Genomic DNA, 17,286 nt, shown 5'->3' with positions numbered 1-17,286 from the left:
TAGGCTATATGATAATAACGTTAATGCCTCAGCCCTATCCTCGGTGTATATGGTGAGATAATCCCTGGTCAGGGGCGATAACCACCTCATAAACCACCTCGTTCGCTACGCTCACTCGGTGGTTTATTCGGTAGTTATCGCCCCTGACCAGGGATTATCTCACCATATACACCTCGGGCCGGGGCATTAACCCTTTATTGATAAATGTTGCCTTGCTGGTACGGAGTATGTTACTTTGTATTTTGAAATTTGATCAGTCTTTTTGTCTGGATCAGGGATATCGTCAGCAACCTGTAGATACATGTACATTACCACAATTAACTGTACAACCAGTTAATACTTCAATTTCTGTAAATTCTTTGTCTATTTTATGGTCTTATTCAAATTGGAATTTTGTACCAGTTTGTTTGAACGGGTTGATATGGAAGTCAGTAGGTAGAACGGGAATAATGACAAGACAATGTCACATCAGATCACGGTAAGAAATTTTACTTAAACATTTGATGATAAAGATATTTTTGCATTGTACATGGCTTTTTTGTCAAGTACAAAGGCTGACATTAAATGTTTACCAGTTTAACAGTTACTGCATTTTGTCCCAGTGTTTGTAGCCATCTTGGATATCTCATAATTAGCTGTAAAGATAAAATGAGTCATTACTACTACCGGTAATAGCAGAGCAATTGGCCTGTTGTTGAAAGCTTTAAGTGCTGTCTTAAGTCTTAATCTAAGTGTAAAAGGAATGTGAAAAATAGTTTATTATATATCATTCTGTTACAGTACAAAAGCAGTCTCTTTCCTCTATAGGGGTTTCATCAGCCTATATTCAAGGCCATATGTTGCGTGTAAATCCCATCGACAATTCCTCTGTGCCGTTAGTTGTCTCTATAGGGTGTTGCTATCATATACAGACATATACATACAAATGACTACAGAGCACTGGCCACCTAATTGGTAATAGTTAGCCTATGTCACAATTTGCCTCTAATTACTGTAAATAAATTTAAGTTTGTTGTAGCAGGAAAATGGAGTGTTTGTGGTGACGGTTTTAAGTTCATGGTAGCGGCATAGACTGTCACATACTATATTTTGTATAATGAATAAATGTTTGCGGTTTTTTTAAAGTTTGCAGTGAAGTGGCCATCAAGAGCACCACAAACATTTCTACGTTACCTTAGTCATTTCTTAAATACATTGTACAAGAAAAATTCATGCTTAAGTGTATATTTTGTTTTTACTTCCACCATTGATTGCTTTTGTCTTCCTTACATGAAGTCATTATATGCATCATGTTCAACATTCTTTTTTGTTATCATGTGATACATAGTGCGCAATTAAAATTTTCTTCAAATGTTAAACATTGTGTACATTGTAACGTTACATTAGGCAAGCAAACATTGTCAGTAATAGAATAGCTACTAATTGACACCTTTGATGTAGGATAATTTTTTACACATCTATTATACATCTATCATCAAGATGATAAGAGTACCTCATTTCTTTGCCTTAATGAATTATGTAACATTGCAAAATATCTTAAGTATGGTAATGTTAAATATATCCCTGATCAGTTCTGTCAGACAAGGCAGGAACTGCAGTTGCCAAAGTTTGGACTACAAGGCTTTAGAAGAGTCACCTTTTGGTAGATTTGGGAAGTGCATCTATTTCAGGTATGCATGAGTCTAAATTTCGAAGGAAAACCAGTGCAGAGATATACTGTTTTGTAGAGAAAAAAATTGAGCTGTAAGCATTGTGCACTTCTTGCCAGAGATGTGATATTACTTCTGCCAGTCCAGGGCAAATTTAAAGTGTTTGGTTCAGTGACATAGCTGTTGGGCTTTTTTTATATAATACCCAAAACAGTTGGTATTAGTTAATGCTTTTAAAACCATATTCAATTTTGAATTTTGACAGCAGGAGGCAATGAATACTTGTCAAGTACTCTTGCTCACATTTCTGTAATACTAGTTTTCATCAACAGGGGGTGCTATTGTATAGCAAAATATTTACAGTGATTCAAGTTCAACCTTTAAGCCTGTGTGTTGTGTCATTTTCCTTTGCAATTCTTGCTTTGCCATGAATTAAGGGGGAAGTGTCACCCCCTATGTTTTAACACCCCTGTGTTGGTAGAGGTTACTGTTTGTAAAAGACATTAGATTTCAATTCACAGTGAAAGAACCTTTATAGCTCATGTGTGCGTAAGAGTTTTATGTGTTTTTGTGCATGCATGTTTGTGCACATACGTCTGTGTTACTGTGTGCAGCCATGCTAGTGTGTTCGTGTGTAATAAAAGTTCTATCAATTTCATCTGGAGCCTTAAAACAAAGAGCTGCACATACATACATATACATGTAATATATGCCCTCTACCTATTTTGTACAGTTATTGACAAAATGCTGCACTTCTAATGGCGCATTGCCATGGAACAATTAAAATCAGAAACCCGAGCACATAAAAGCCAGCCAGCCTTGAAGCCTTCAGAGCAACGAACCCATTACAATTGACCCAGACGCAATTCATGGCAGAGATTTTGGCTGTTGAGGCCCAAATCGATAGGAACTGTGACAGTGTGATGTTCCGTCATGTTTGGGAAGGGAGGTCGTGAAAGGAGGTCAAGTAATTTTCTAGCACTGTTTGTCGTAAAAATCATCCATTTGATTTTAAGCTATAGCCGCACCAAATTTATTTGTTGCTTCTCGGATTATTTCAGAAAAAAATTGAACCAACAGATTGAAAAAAAAAGTTTCAAAAGACCTGGGGTGAAGATGATTATTCAGCTTAGATGACACAAAAACAACAGCCTGAGGAGTTTAATGGCATTTTATGCAATTGAATCCCTTCCTTTGATTTGTTACTAATATTCTGAATAAAAGGCATTGTTTTTAGACCAAAATATGTGGCTCTGAATGGCAGTATTTGGTTTGTGATAGCAAAACCTGAGTGTATAATTTTTTCTCAGGATTTTTTTTTTGAAAATGAGAAAAAATGGACAGATGATTCGACAAGCAACAAATAAAATTTGTGTGGGCTGGGAATTGTAAACATTAATCTTTAAAGCTCTTATGTCATGTGCTATCTGATAAAACTGCCATTCTTCTCGGGAACAATCATATACTAAGTATTTTCTAAAATCAATTTGTTTGACTTTATTGTCTGACTGCAAACTATGATACAGCATCACTGGAATACTTAAAACTTCAGATTCTGTTAAGGTACCTGATAATCTATCTAGTATGTATCATTACTAACCAAAGTATTCGTCTAGTTTGATTAACATGGCAAAATAAAAATTGATATGTATATACCATTAAGTCAAATTTAGAATAAATGTTTTTTCGTTAGAAAAGAATAATTGTGTTTTAACTACTTACACTTATTGTACGTAGGAAGTATAGTAAGTTGATATGCCATCAGTATTTTATCTATGCTGTTTAATTTCAAAAGATTGATCCCCAGTAATGGTATACAGTAATGATCCAGTACATCAGATTTCATACTTTCAATTAAGGTTTGATAGAATCAGGATAGCTAATGGTGATTTGTTGGTGTCTGTGGCACTTGACAAATAGTGGGGCATTTTGTGTTCATTGATTTTACACTTAAAAGTGAAGTAGACCTCTTACACTTTAATAACCAATTATGTGGGTTATGAATCATCCGTATTGCTATGTAGGACACTGAATAGATTTGGGTCATAAAGTTTTAAAAGACACTGCATGATGAACAGGTAGTGCAAAGCTGCTACAGGTGGTATGAACTTATAGGGCCTTCACACTGAAACCGAATTAGCAGGAATCAAGCAGAATCAGTCGGAATGAAGTATTTTCAAAATTCATATCATATTAGGGATAATTCCGAGTGGGACTTCCAAATGGACCTTATATCCCCTTCACACAAGAAGGAATGAGCCCAAATGCCGTCAGAATTAAAAGTCTTTTCTATTCCTGGGAATTTGTACTGTATTCGAGAAATTCTTACTGCATTTCATATATCCTTTTCGCCGCATTCGGGCAGGATTTGAAATGGCTTGCCATTTTGGTTCTCCATCGAATGAGATAAGAATGTTTCTAATAATGTTGTAATGCCGCAGAATGCAGTCATACTGCAGTTAGAATAGTTAGAATACACTCAATACACTTCGAATCATCGATCGAATGCCATTCAATATTTCTTCGAATGTACCTCGACAATTTGTAACATGTCAAAAACTTTCAGGCCGGCCAAAAGAACGGGCACAAATAGCTGGAATGCAGTTAGAATGTCTGGAACACACTACGAATTGCCAGGAATATACCATAGGAATAGAAAAGAATTTTCATTCCGACGGCATTCCGGCTGATTCTTGCTCTCGTGTGAAGGGCCCGGCTTTATTATAAGAACCAACGAAATGGCCATGGAGGTTTGGGGGCAGAAACATCTGTGAGAGACCATATCCTACATTCGATTTTCTATTTCTTTGATTCAGTTCCATGTTTGACTTGGACTCGACTTTGTGCCCATTAGTTTACATATAATTTTGGGTATCAAAGTCAGTCCATTACAGTCATTCTAAGTGGTGTACCGAAAGTGCGAAAAGGAATGAAAATAAGCGAAAGGAAATGAAAAGGAACGAAGTATGAAGCAAAGTGAAATAAAATTAATGGGAATACATTTGTATAAGAAAATGGCGCTGTGAGCAGTAAATGCATATGAAACGTGTTTTATTACATTTGCAGTTTGTTCCACAAAATACCTAGAGCCTCAATGGTTCAATGTAAGAATGGGCGTTGCAAAGTTGATGAGGCCATGTATATCTATGTTCATATACTCCACAAACATTCATATTACATTTATGCAAAATTACACAATAAGAAATTGATTATGTCAAGAACAAGTGCACATATTTCATTGTATTAAATACCATGATATGTAACACAGTTGATAAACCTGTTTAAAAAAATGCAACTTTAAAAATTAGCAAATCTCAATTGGTAAGAGCTTGACCTTATTACAATATAGGTCGCTGGTGAATGCAATGAACATTTGCATTCAGGGTTAGCCCTTAGCCCTTGATAATAGCCTCCAGCTAGTCGGGCAGCCCTGGTTGTATTTCTCTCTATACAGCCAAATAAATCAAATCAGATTTGATGCTATACACGTATATAAATGTCTATATGAACTGAGCTGCCTGTAACAGACTGTTTTTCTTTATAAGGTGTGTGCTCTTGGTCGACGAGCTTCACCATGTCCACCCTTCACGTATGTTTCTGTGTTGCTGGCTGTATCATATAGCGCGCCTGTAGAGCCATGACTAGTTGTAGTTGATAAGTCTACAACAGCGGTGGCGGCGTAGAAAGTTACCTCCCCCTTGGGAAGATTGCTGGTGTCTATGTCTTTTATTTCGCTATAGTTGTGCTCCTTGGGAAGATTGCTGGTGTCCTCGTCTTTTATTTCGCTATAGTTGTGCCCCAATGGAACATACTCTTTATCTTTGTTGATCTGCTCATAGCAGTTTATTGTAGCCGCTTGAGAGGTCTGACTCGACAAACCACAGCCTTTGCTGTGCGTGCTTTCTGCCCCGTGCGTTTCAGGCGTGTGTAAATTATCCTGCACCTTACTAGAACTCTGTATGACACTAGGAAAACTCGAAAGAGAATGAAGGACTGTTGGTTTATTCTCTTCTCCGCCTTCATCTTTGTTTTGATGATTTCTAATTCTCTTTCTGCACACGTAGCAAAACAAGGCAACACTGATCATGAGAATGAGTGGACCTACCACAGAGCCTACTATGACAGAAATGTTCACAGTTCTATCGTTGACCACATCGGCAGCTGTATTAGTTCTATTGAGAGAAGGAAGCCGTACTCCAAGGGTTGTCTGGGCTATTTTGTTCTGTGTTTCTGGATTTTCGGTTACGTTTATTGGAAAGAACGGCGTAGCGGTTATGTTTTCTGCTACAGTCAGTCTGCTTCCTGTATCATAAGGAGTGGCCACAGATGCATTCACAACAAGTATCACACTTGTTTCTGAGGTAAAAACGTTGTCGTTGCTACCAAAAGTCTCTCTATCAGAACACAGCTCGTCATCTGCTTCTTGTAACGTGGACACTTTAGAGGACGAAATGTCCTTTTTATTTTGAATGAGAGGAAAGCATGGAACATCTGCCATGAAATCTCCACTGTCTTTGTTTGCATGACGCTCTTTTTCATTCCTTCCCACTACACTGAAACCCTCTTCTCTAAGGGAACCTGGCTCGTGACTATTTCCTATGCCAGCGACTCGCAAGCTGGAACCACCCTTTAATGCCACATTAATCCCACCTGACATTTTCCACGCCTTTGAACATTGAGTGGCAAAAGCTTCGTGGGAGTCCTTTTCCCTGTTCTTTGCTATAACGATGAAGGGAAGACCGTGCGCCAAATTACCCACAAAGACTTGGCGAAGTAGGCGACATTTGTCCTTATCGAGCGGAACATTAGGCCTCGTCTGTGACCGACTAAACCATTCAATTATGAATCTGTCAGGGACATCATAATTTATGTGTAAAACCATCCCACCAACCTCAATTCCTACCCATTGTTTTGTATGTTGATTATTGCAACTAAAGAGCATAATATTCCAAGGCATGCGACGTGCGGTATAGTCACTGGAAACTAATAGATGACTTCCGCTAAGTGTAACTCTTTTAAGTTGTCTAATCCTCAACGCATCCCCATCAAGACATACCACCTTATTGTGACTTAGTCCTATAAACTGTACCTGGGGTAAGGCATTAAACGCATTTGGCGAAATGCTCTCAATTTGGTTATCATTGAGAAGTAGTATTTTCAGTCGTCCAAGCCCAGAAAACCAATGCCCCTGTAGTTCTACCAGAGCGTTGCTCTGTAGATCTAAGGTAGAAAGGCTGTTCAGATTTCGAAAACAGCCCGGGTCCAAAGTGGATATGTTATTGTGAGTAATCGAAAACTGAGTGAGGGAGGACTGGCGCGAAATGCCGAAAAAGTCTTTAGGTATGCATGTTATCATGTTATAATTGAGAAACAAGTTCCTTAGCTCTGTAAATGCTTGGAAAGGATTGTTTTCCACGTCTGTTATTCCTGAAGCAATGAGAAAAAGTGCCGAGACTGGGCCAGCGTTGAGGAAATCTAATTTTTCTGGCGATAGCGTCCCGAATTGAAAACCCCTCAGAGCAAACCATTCAACATTTTTAATAAAACCGCTTACCGGGCTGTGGACAACTTCAGACGAACATTTTTGTCCGTTACAAGAAAGACAGTATGTTTTGAAATAACTGGAATATTTAGTGAGCAAGGTTAGGTCAAAAATATTTTTGTTTTCGGGCATGCAGAGAGTCCACTCGCTCCTCTCACACATCAGAGAGCATGTCTGTTTTGATGACGTGTTCAACACTAGTGACAAGGCAAGAACAATCCGTATACATGAAAATATGGGCCTCATTGTAAAGATGATATCCCTACTTTGTCAGCTTTGTTTATAAACAGATATGTACAGTTCTCAAAAAATTGATATTGTCTGTAATGTTATTTTTGAAGCAGTTCTTGTCCTCCAAAGTCTTAAGTTTGTAGCTTCGTCCCGTTGTTACCTGGCTAAAGGGTGTTTAACTTACAGAGGCTATTTACTCGGCTAAAGGGTGTTTAACGGAGCCTTGTTGCCTGGCTGAAGGGTGTTTAACGGAGCCTTGTTACCTTGCTGAAGGGTCTTTAACGGAGAATTGTTACCTGGCTGAAGGGTGTTTAACGGAGCCCTGTTACCTTGCTGAAGGGTGTTTAACGAAGCCTTGGTACCTGGCTGAAGGGTGTTTAACGGAGCCTTGTTACCTTGCTGAAGGGTGTTTAACAGAGAATTGTTACCCGGCTGTAGGCTGAAGGATGTTGAATGTCTTAGACCGTTGCCTGCTGCCTGTGTGAAGTCCCTCAGAGTTCGCACGCAGTCACCCTGACGTCAGTTGAACAGGTCTGGTGTAGTCCGCAAACCACAGCAAGCTGGAAACGTTGATTTCTGAAGGCTAGCTGCTAGCGTATTCAGTTTTTGGTTGCTGTCGACATTATACTTTAGATGCCACAATGCAAAACAATGCCATGGGAAACGCACTTTTAAGCATAGGTATGTACTGTCAAAAAGTGAATCGAATCATATGAATGTCTCCTTGTTTTCAACGCACTTATATATAAAAGGCCAGACTAATTGAACGAAAAGTGAATGGAATCAAATGAATGTCTCCTATAGCTAGTTTTCGACACACTAATATATAAATTAAGGCCAGACTAATATATAAAAGGCCAGACTAATTGAAGAACCATAATATTGTGTTTTCTCTTTAGGTGTCTGGAGCATTAATTAGTCCTGAGTGGTCACATAACACATGCCTCACGTATACATGATACATAAAAATCTAGGTCATATCAATAAATATGTGGAAAAGAAACGTTTATGACTGTTCAGAGGATGAAAACACTAGTACTACTTTTCTGTAAAGATTTTCCAAAGGAGACTTAGATCTCAGACAAATGCAAACTGCAGCTGCAACCAGATGTATAAACCATAATTAAGATAGAAAGATATCAATATTTTTGCAATAAAGAATCAGACATCTTGCTCTCTGCACCACATTCATGCCAACATTAAAACCATTAAGTAAACATGTCGTTCATAGTTTGATAATGATGATAATCACCCGTTTTCTATATGCAGTCCATCCTGCCCTCTTTAAAACTACATGATATTCATTATCATAATGGTACTTTCTACATGTAGATGTGGGCACGGGTACAGAAAATTCAGGTCCAGGTATGGTCTACGTTCGGAAGATCAGGTCCAGGTCCGTACCTGAGCCTGGACGTGATTGTCGAAAACTTCTAAATGGGTATTACACAAAACAATGGTCCATTTTGCTTCTAAGGAATCTGATTAGTGACTTCCACTGACATTTTAAAATCCTATCTTCATGTAAACAACACTAACTTCAACCAAGTGTAACTTTAGAAACTTCAAGTCGGTAAAAATTACAATCAACTCTCTTTTTCTTCGCTCTTGTTATTTTCTTGTGTCGGCAAGTTGCAAAATGCATAAACGCCTGCCGATATATCTGTTCATTTTCTAATCAGTCCACTGATTTTTTTCAGGCCCGTTTTTTCTGGAGCGGTCAAAAAAGAAAAAATGGTTTTGTGACGTACCAGTACCCACCCCTATTACTTTCACGTGATGCCCCTGTGAAAAATTCCTTCAGCAGAGACCGTATTCACTGGTGCGGATCCTGAGACCCAGAGGTATTGTCCATATTTGGCTGCCAGCCAGTCTAGCACAGCAGACATTATCAGTGATAGAACACAGGTGGCCAAGGCCCCACAGACCTCTTAATGGTAATCTTCTACAACAGAGGCATTGACCCACGCTTCAAACTCATATTCTTGGACATTCTGAAAATGCTGATAGGTTTGACACTACTGTTTAAACAATTGGGCAACCTCCTGTAGCTAACATGTAATACTATGTATTGTGCTATACTGGAACAGAAGATGCAAAATATGTCCAACTAGTACTGTTCGTGGAAAAGCACTTAGTAGTACATTGACTTCATAAGAGCACACACCAAATTCATTTGTTGCTTCTTAGATTTAAAGAAAAGACTGACAGGTTCAAAAACTATTTTCAAAAGATCTGGGGTGAAAACATAGATGGCTTAAATCACTCAGAATACACAGAAAACAACAGCCTGAGGATTTGAATGGCCCGTTTTGTACAATGAATATCTTCCTTTGATTTGATACTAATGCTCTGAAGAAAAGGCATTGTTTTAGACCGAAAGTATGTGTATGTGGCTCTGAATGGTAATATTCACATGTTTGTGATAGCAAAGCCTGTATTATTTTTCTTGGGACTACATTTTTTTCTGAAAATGAAAAAAAAAGACGGACAGGCAAATCCGAGAAGCAACAAATAAAATTGATGTGGCCTAAGCAAACACACATCACTGAATTCTAGACTCACATTGATTTGATAAAAAAACACAATCTTGACACACGTACCTCAAAGTCAACTTTCACAATCAAGTCATGTCTGACATCGTAGCCAAGGGCAATTGAAGATGTGTATAGAAAGGAATGTCAATTGCTTGCAGATGGTAATGTTGGTTATCTTGCCTGACGTCCGAATACAAAAGAAGGCTGCATTGATTCTGTAATTGCCACTTGCTTTTGTCGAACTGTCGTTGAAAATGGTTTGTGACCTTTATGTGCAGTACAATCATTTCACGACAAAAGCTTTTAGTGTAGATTTTATGCAAAGGTTTTGAAAGCTATTTTGTTTTCCTCTTCATGATATCATGCATGTGCAAAAGCTTTTAGTCTAGATTTTATGCAATGTTTTTGAAAGCTAATCTGAATCTGTTTTCTTCTTCATGATATCATGCTTTTCAAAACCCTTTAGTCTAGATTTTATTTTCTACAAAGTTTTTGAAAGCTATTCTGTTTTCTTCTTCATGATATCATGCATGTTAAAGGGCTTTCAGGCTAGATTTTATTTTCTGCAAAGTTGTTGAAAGCTTTTTGTTTTCTTCTTCATGATATCATGCATGTGCAAAACCCTTTAGCTAGATTTTATGCAAAGTTGTTGAAAGCTACTAGTATTCTGTTCTTCATAATGTATGCAAAAGCTTTTAGACTAGATCTTATGCAAAATTTTGGAAAGATATTCTGTTTTCTTCTTCATGATATCATGTGTGTGTGCCCACTTCTCTAGATGTGTAGCATATCTTATCCAAAGTTGCTTTTCATTCAAGTTTTCCCTTGTTAGTACATCATACTTCAAAATCTGTATCACAGTTGTTATCTTCCACAGAGCATCTTACATATATGGCTTTTTGACACAGCCCATTTCCAACTACTAAGCCGTTCAAAGCTAGGCCGGACTAGAATACAAAATTGTGGATACATATGGCACATATGTGTTGGCTTGAATAGGAATGGCAGTCATTAATTCTGCTTTTTTTTTTTACTTTCCCATACCTAAACCAACTGCATTTTCCAGCTCCAAAGATTTTATTGGTTTCAACAAAATAATTAGATTTTGCCCTACTATGACTGTTGCAGTATGATGCTATCTTTTTTATACTTAAATACAATAAGCTGAAGTGTAAATTACTAGAGGGATTTTTTCACGTTTGTTGCTGTCTGTTTTTTTGTTGTTTTGCATGTGCAGTAAACCAACTGTTTTGCACAGTAAGATCAAATGTATATGACCAAATGGTGAAGTCAATTCACTCTTGCTGGTATGTACTCATTTTAACAAGAGTTATAGCTATAAGATCATCAATGTGCTTGAAGTGTGACTGTCTTGAAAAGGCGGATCATCAAATTTTGTCCCATCCAAGAGTATGTCATTCATTAACCAAACCTCAGATTCATTTCCACTGAAGTCAAGTGAGGAAATATGTGTTAAGTGCCTTTCCCAAGGGCACAGCATTAGGGCCTATCAGAGATTTGAACCTAAACCATCTAGATTCTAAGTTAACAACATACCATAACTGCCACAACACCCGTCAGGTCTGTCCTTGGTGCTGAATTCCCTCAGAACCAGGTGAGGTGCAGCTGTGATTGGGGTTTAGACTATTGTGTTCAGTCCAATGATACAGTTAGGTCTGTATTAGCAACCACCTTTGCATAGTGGCCACCTGGCCATAGTGGCCACTTTTTGTCGTTCCCTTGGATATTTCTAATTATTCCTAAGCATTAAGAAATAGTTTATATTGGCCACCTCTCTAATGCGGCTGCGGCCACACGATTTCCGGTCCCGTAGATACAGAAACACTGCCTATTATGGCCACAGTGCTCGTACAGTGGCCGTGCTGCTAGCTGCACGCCAGGTTCAAAATCTTTTGATTTCCACACAGTTGTCAAAATATGGGCTTGACTTGACCCAAAATGCATAAAGATAAAAGCAAACAAAACAAGGAGTTTTACCCTTGGTAGAACATTGTATGCATAACGTGTTAGCTGATTGATGCGACGTCTTAGACAAGTTGACAACTTCCTCTGTACAGCAGCCACCTGCCAATAGGGGACAAGTTGGCCAGTCCCCTGAGTGGCCGCTATAGACAGGTTTGACTGTAACTGTTGCTGTTGCACGTATCATTGCTGTACTGGGAGCAACTGCAGGTCCAAAGGAATGCTTTTAATCAGACCACAAGGAGTTAAACATTCTTCCAGTAATTGAGGTCAAGGAAATCTGTAATTGGTCTTGGTTATGTCAAGTTAGTTGCACTTACTTTTTGCTAAGTCATTTATCTTCGGGCAGAGATGTCGAAACAGCTTTTCTCTTAAGGTTCTTCAGAAGTGCAAACTATTGATTAACATACTTTATGCCCACCTTTGATTTGTAGGTCTTTTGTAGATATGTTCATGGGAAACCAGGCTAAATGAATGTAAATTCCTTGTATAGCTCAAATGCATGGAAGTATTGTCCTCGTTTTTGCAGTCTATCATTGGAGTCTGTCCTTGGTGCTGAATTCAGGAATGCCCTACCACTCTGAATTCTGTCAGACATTAATGTTATTCTCAAGTAATTCTCAATCCACTTGGGACGTAACCCACATACCCCAGCCCTACATTTCAAGTCTTCTGAATTTTCCGATGTATATGGTCATTATCTTATGAATACAGATTGAGCTGTTTGCTGAACGAATACAAATTAGGTTCCTAAATGAGAAGCTGACTAAGTCTGCAATTAGATATCGATCTAGAGTCATCTTTTAAAACTTTCCTGTCACAAGCTTATCTTGAGGCTGGTATAGAATATTCTAGAAGCTTTAAGATTGCTGTGCATTTTTACATGAGAGACTGCATTGAAGTAGCTAGGGCAATGGTTGCATTTGGTGTATAAGTACTATTGCCTCAGGGAAAGCAAGGAAAACTCTCGTGTGGACTTTATCTTTCCTTAAATGTGGTTGAAAACCAAGTAGATGAAATATCATTAATATTGGAAAGATTTAGCATAAACTCTCTCATTGTATTCTATATCCTTCTTGTTTTGGGTGATTTTCGTGAATTAATGAAATATGATGAGTGCTGTCTGTGAGGACTACTATGATCAGAGAACACGCTGTTGCTATCAGAGTGGAATGCAATGCCGGTGCTGTAGACCTGTAATCCCTGGGACTACCCTATTATCAAGTAAGAGGCGGCATTAGCAATAGCAATCCCTAGTGCTGACATTTTGCAACCTGCTGATTACAGATCTGAATTCAAAACAGGTGGGCTGGACAGATAGAGGATTGACTGACGTAATGCATGTATCTGGAGCGCTGGAAAGCCACTAGAGCTGCATACAACTTCATAGACCTAGCAGGATTAAGCTCCTGAATTCAGATCAGGACTGGGAAGACAGCGTTGCAAGCTGTCAGTGATTGCACTGAACATTTGCGTAGTGCAGACTGCGAGCTGACAACATGCCCGGGATGCGATACACAGTAATGCATGTGAGAAAGCATCCCGCACGGAAGCATCCGACTCGGGTGACATGGAAGCCAGGCAGAAGGTAGGAAAATTTCCGTTGCAGAGGCGCACCACCCACTTGTAGGTCTCTGTCAGACATATTGCGTTATCAAGTGGCTGCCATCGAATCGATGTAACAAGTGCAAACTGTCGGTTAGAACAGCAAGAATTCCTGTTAACGCTAGTTCACATAAATCCGTGGAATAACATATTATATCCATTGTAATTAAGAGATAACACTAGTTCACCTTTATCCACTGGGTAACCAATATCCATTAATTTTTAAAACTGGGTATTTAGGGATACCAGGTCGATAGACGTCAGTTTAAAATTGCAATATTGTCAGAACATTGCAGTTTAAAAGTGTCACCCATCGACTTGATCTGCCTAAATAACGGATTTGGGTTACCCCGTTGATAAAGGTGAACTAACGTTATCAAGTCGGTGGTTTCAAATTGCAATATTTTCAATATATAACAACATAGAAATATTTTGACATTCAAAACCACCATCTGTCCACTTGATGTCCCTAAATAGTCTGTTTAAATTTTAAGTACAACAGATAAAGGTTACCCCACAGATAAAACTAGACAGTGTTAACTGCCGATTTGTCCCCCATTTTCTTGCAAAGTTTGACCACATCTGATTTATGAGCTAAGATCTATGTGTGTGTTTTACTAGTGACTTGTTTGTCTATACCTATGGAGACATCTATGCTCCCTGTGTCAGCCATTATTGAACAGTCATCAAGCTGTGAAATTCAATATCTACAAGAAAAATTGTTGGTGCACCATAATCTGATGACTGTGATAAAACTTATTTTGTAATATGAAAATAGATATCATATTCACCTGTAACTTATGATTTTTGTGGTATAGATAGTACATTTTAGGATCTAGGATGCTGATACGTAACGTCTTTAGACTTAACGTTATGTCATCTACATATAAAGAAAGACATTCTGCTTTTGACGCAAGGTAAATTTTAGAATATTAGGCATGCATAACAGATAGAAGCAATTCAAGTGTGACAGTACACAGCCATTTTCAATTCATTGCACTGTTATGGTATGGCATTTAGATGTCACAGAACATGCTATAAGTAGTGACAAGTAACAAATGCCTGAAATATGTTTTGAAGATAAACATATTGAAAATAAGAAACCTGCTCTTGATACTAGAATGTAAACCTGCAACCCAAATTAGTTTTCTTGTCTCAATCATAATTGCCTTAGAATTCCTGACGGTCACTTCAAGGTTATTGGTCGCATGAATAGCTCTTCTCCGATTTTTTTCAAAGCCGTGTTGTCCCAACTGATTAGTTTTTCCAACTCCAATCATGCCAAGCACTAACAGCAGTAAATTGACAGCTAGCAACTTGTTATCAAGGAAGAGATTGGATGTCTCCTGACATTACAGGAAAAAGAAACTGGTTGCGTTTAAGCTTGAAATATGCAAAATATTTCTTGCAACACCATGCAACAAAATGTCTTCTGCTATGATTAGCACACATACTGTTGCATGTTTGTTTACTGTTCACTGCTGACAAAATGGCTTATGCATTGATAAAGATACGGAATATGCATAATCTACAGGAATTGAAAATTGTGTATTAAGTGCACATGTTTTCTTATCAGTAAACATGGCTTACATATGTGCATAATGCAAGACCTGCCTAATGGCAGCTACTTTTTATACGCATGAAAAAAGTAATCCCTTGGATTTTGTGAAAGTAGGATTTAGTTTAACACCCTGCGGTCCATTATGTGGATTTTCTTGCCTCACAATGACAGGATGATGGATAAGGCGTAGTTACCTAGTATGCAGAAGTTTCTAGTCTCTCAAAACTTGACTTGCAAAACCAGTTAACTGCCACAAGAATTTGATGGGCAAACCCTCATGGGAGGCAACACAAATTTGGAGGCAGCAGAACTTTGTGTACAAAATATTTCTCGTTTATCACCATGTTAACAAGAGACAGTATGGTAATTTGAATGGCAAGTCACAGAAGTTTCTATTGTCTCAAAACTTGACTTGCAAAACCAGTTAACTGCCATTGATGGGCAAACCCTCACGGTATGCAACTCAAATTTGGAAGGTAACAGAAATTTGCCTACAGAATATTTCTCGTTTATCACCATGTTAACAAGAGACAGTATGGTAATTTGAATATCAAGTAGCAGAAGTTTCTAGTGTCTCAAAACTTGACTTGCAAAACCAGTTAACTGCCACAAGTATTTGATGGGCAAACCCTCACGGTATGCAACTCAAATTTGGAAGGTAACAGAAATTTGCCTACAGAATATATCTCGTTTATCACCATGTGAACGAGAAGTAATTTGAACGGCATAACCAGTAAGCTGACACAAATACAGAGACAAGGATGGCAGGTCCTGATGGGATTCTGTGTGAAAAATGAGTACAGGTCTCTGGGGTTAGAAGGATTGAAGTTAAGTCTCCAATCAATCAGGAGAACACACAAGCAAATGGTGAATATTTCATTGCTGCGTCTTTTATCTTTCTCACTATGAGGAAATTCTAAGGCAGTGATTAAAGACTGCGTTTAGTGGGTCCGCTGCCATGGGGTCTCATTAATTTCAATCAATTTGTTCACGTATTGTAAAACTGCCAATCAAAAATTAAAACCTTAACAGATACCAGTCTTTAGAATAAACTCACTGCTCTCATTAATTTTTCTTTAGAAATATGGGTCAACATTTTTTTTAAATTCTTTACTATATTTTCCCAGGATTATTCATAACAGATAAACACAGAAAAAAGGCAGAGCATCCCTCAAATATCAAACTATCCTTCTCTACTAGTCCACATTGTGTACTTAAACAGATCATATCATATAATCATTATTGTCATTATTCTTTATCATAATATTGTAACAGGGTCAACATTTTAATGTTGTACCATGTTTGTTGGTGGGCGTTGGGATTTGTAAGTAAATGTGTCTCATATTGTTCAAATTTTTAGTTATGATATGCAATCTATATCAGATATAAAAAAGGAAAGTGATTCAATCCAGTTTAGCTCACTGTGTGTAGAGCTATTCTTCACCTGATCATAACAGAGAAGACCAAAGCTTATGTACAGCACATACAGATTCCTTGCACCAGGGAAATTCCCCTAGCTTTTTTCAACAAGCACAATAAACAGTGGACCATGGCTTAACCCTCTCAGCACGTCATAAAATTTTTTCCTGTATACCATATACGACATATAATTTCTGTCTATACAGGTGTCAATTAGTACTTTTTGTTAATTATTATTACAGCTGCTATGTAAGGAGTAGACTAGGAAAACTATATATTTCTGGAAAGCTCACAGACTGGCCTTTCCAATAAAAGCAAAATAAACATCATACCATCAATCTGATAGTAGTAATAGTAATAACAATAAACAAAAACACAATATGCAAAACAAAACAAAAACATGTCTCACAAAATAAAAAGTCCATTCAGGGGCAAAAACATACTTTATTTATCCTGAAACTACACAGAAATACATTATAATACAAGAGCAATGCTGGTATTATGTGATGGGCATCAAACATCTTCACACTGCTCATCATCTTTATCGATGTTGTCACTGCTGGATGCTGGGGAGAAAACCAAAATATAGTTTATAATAATCACATGTTTTGTTGTTGAACAATTGTATTGTTGTATTATCATGTGAAATTGTTGTTCTGTTGAGGAAAAATTGTAGTAATATTATCTAAAAAATAGTACATCTTCCAACCACTTTCATTTATATGTTCACATAAGTATAACTACAAGCTCTGACAATAT

At 37.8% G+C, this 17,286-nt stretch overlaps 1 protein-coding gene across 15 annotated transcripts in view; it reads left to right on the top strand.

Moving 5' to 3' along the window:
- The window catches only part of LOC118421649 (potassium channel subfamily T member 2-like), a 151,816-nt gene that overhangs the window by 62,168 nt on the left and 72,362 nt on the right, over positions 1 to 17,286 (top strand). Inside the window, exon 1 of one of the 15 annotated variants that reach the window (XM_035829078.1) lies at positions 13,427 to 13,530. The exons of the other annotated variants lie outside the window; for them this stretch is intronic. Within the exon in view, the coding sequence (XP_035684971.1) occupies positions 13,442 to 13,530 (89 nt within the window). The 5' untranslated portion in view covers positions 13,427 to 13,441. Of the gene's footprint in view, positions 1 to 13,426; positions 13,531 to 17,286 lie in introns of those variants that run through there. 15 annotated transcript variants of the gene reach the window in all.

The sequence above is a fragment of the Branchiostoma floridae genome, chromosome 8 (assembly GCF_000003815.2).
Source record: "Branchiostoma floridae strain S238N-H82 chromosome 8, Bfl_VNyyK, whole genome shotgun sequence".
Taxonomy (NCBI): Eukaryota; Metazoa; Chordata; class Leptocardii; order Amphioxiformes; family Branchiostomatidae; genus Branchiostoma; species Branchiostoma floridae.
This window is presented reverse-complemented; position numbering and strand designations above follow the sequence as displayed.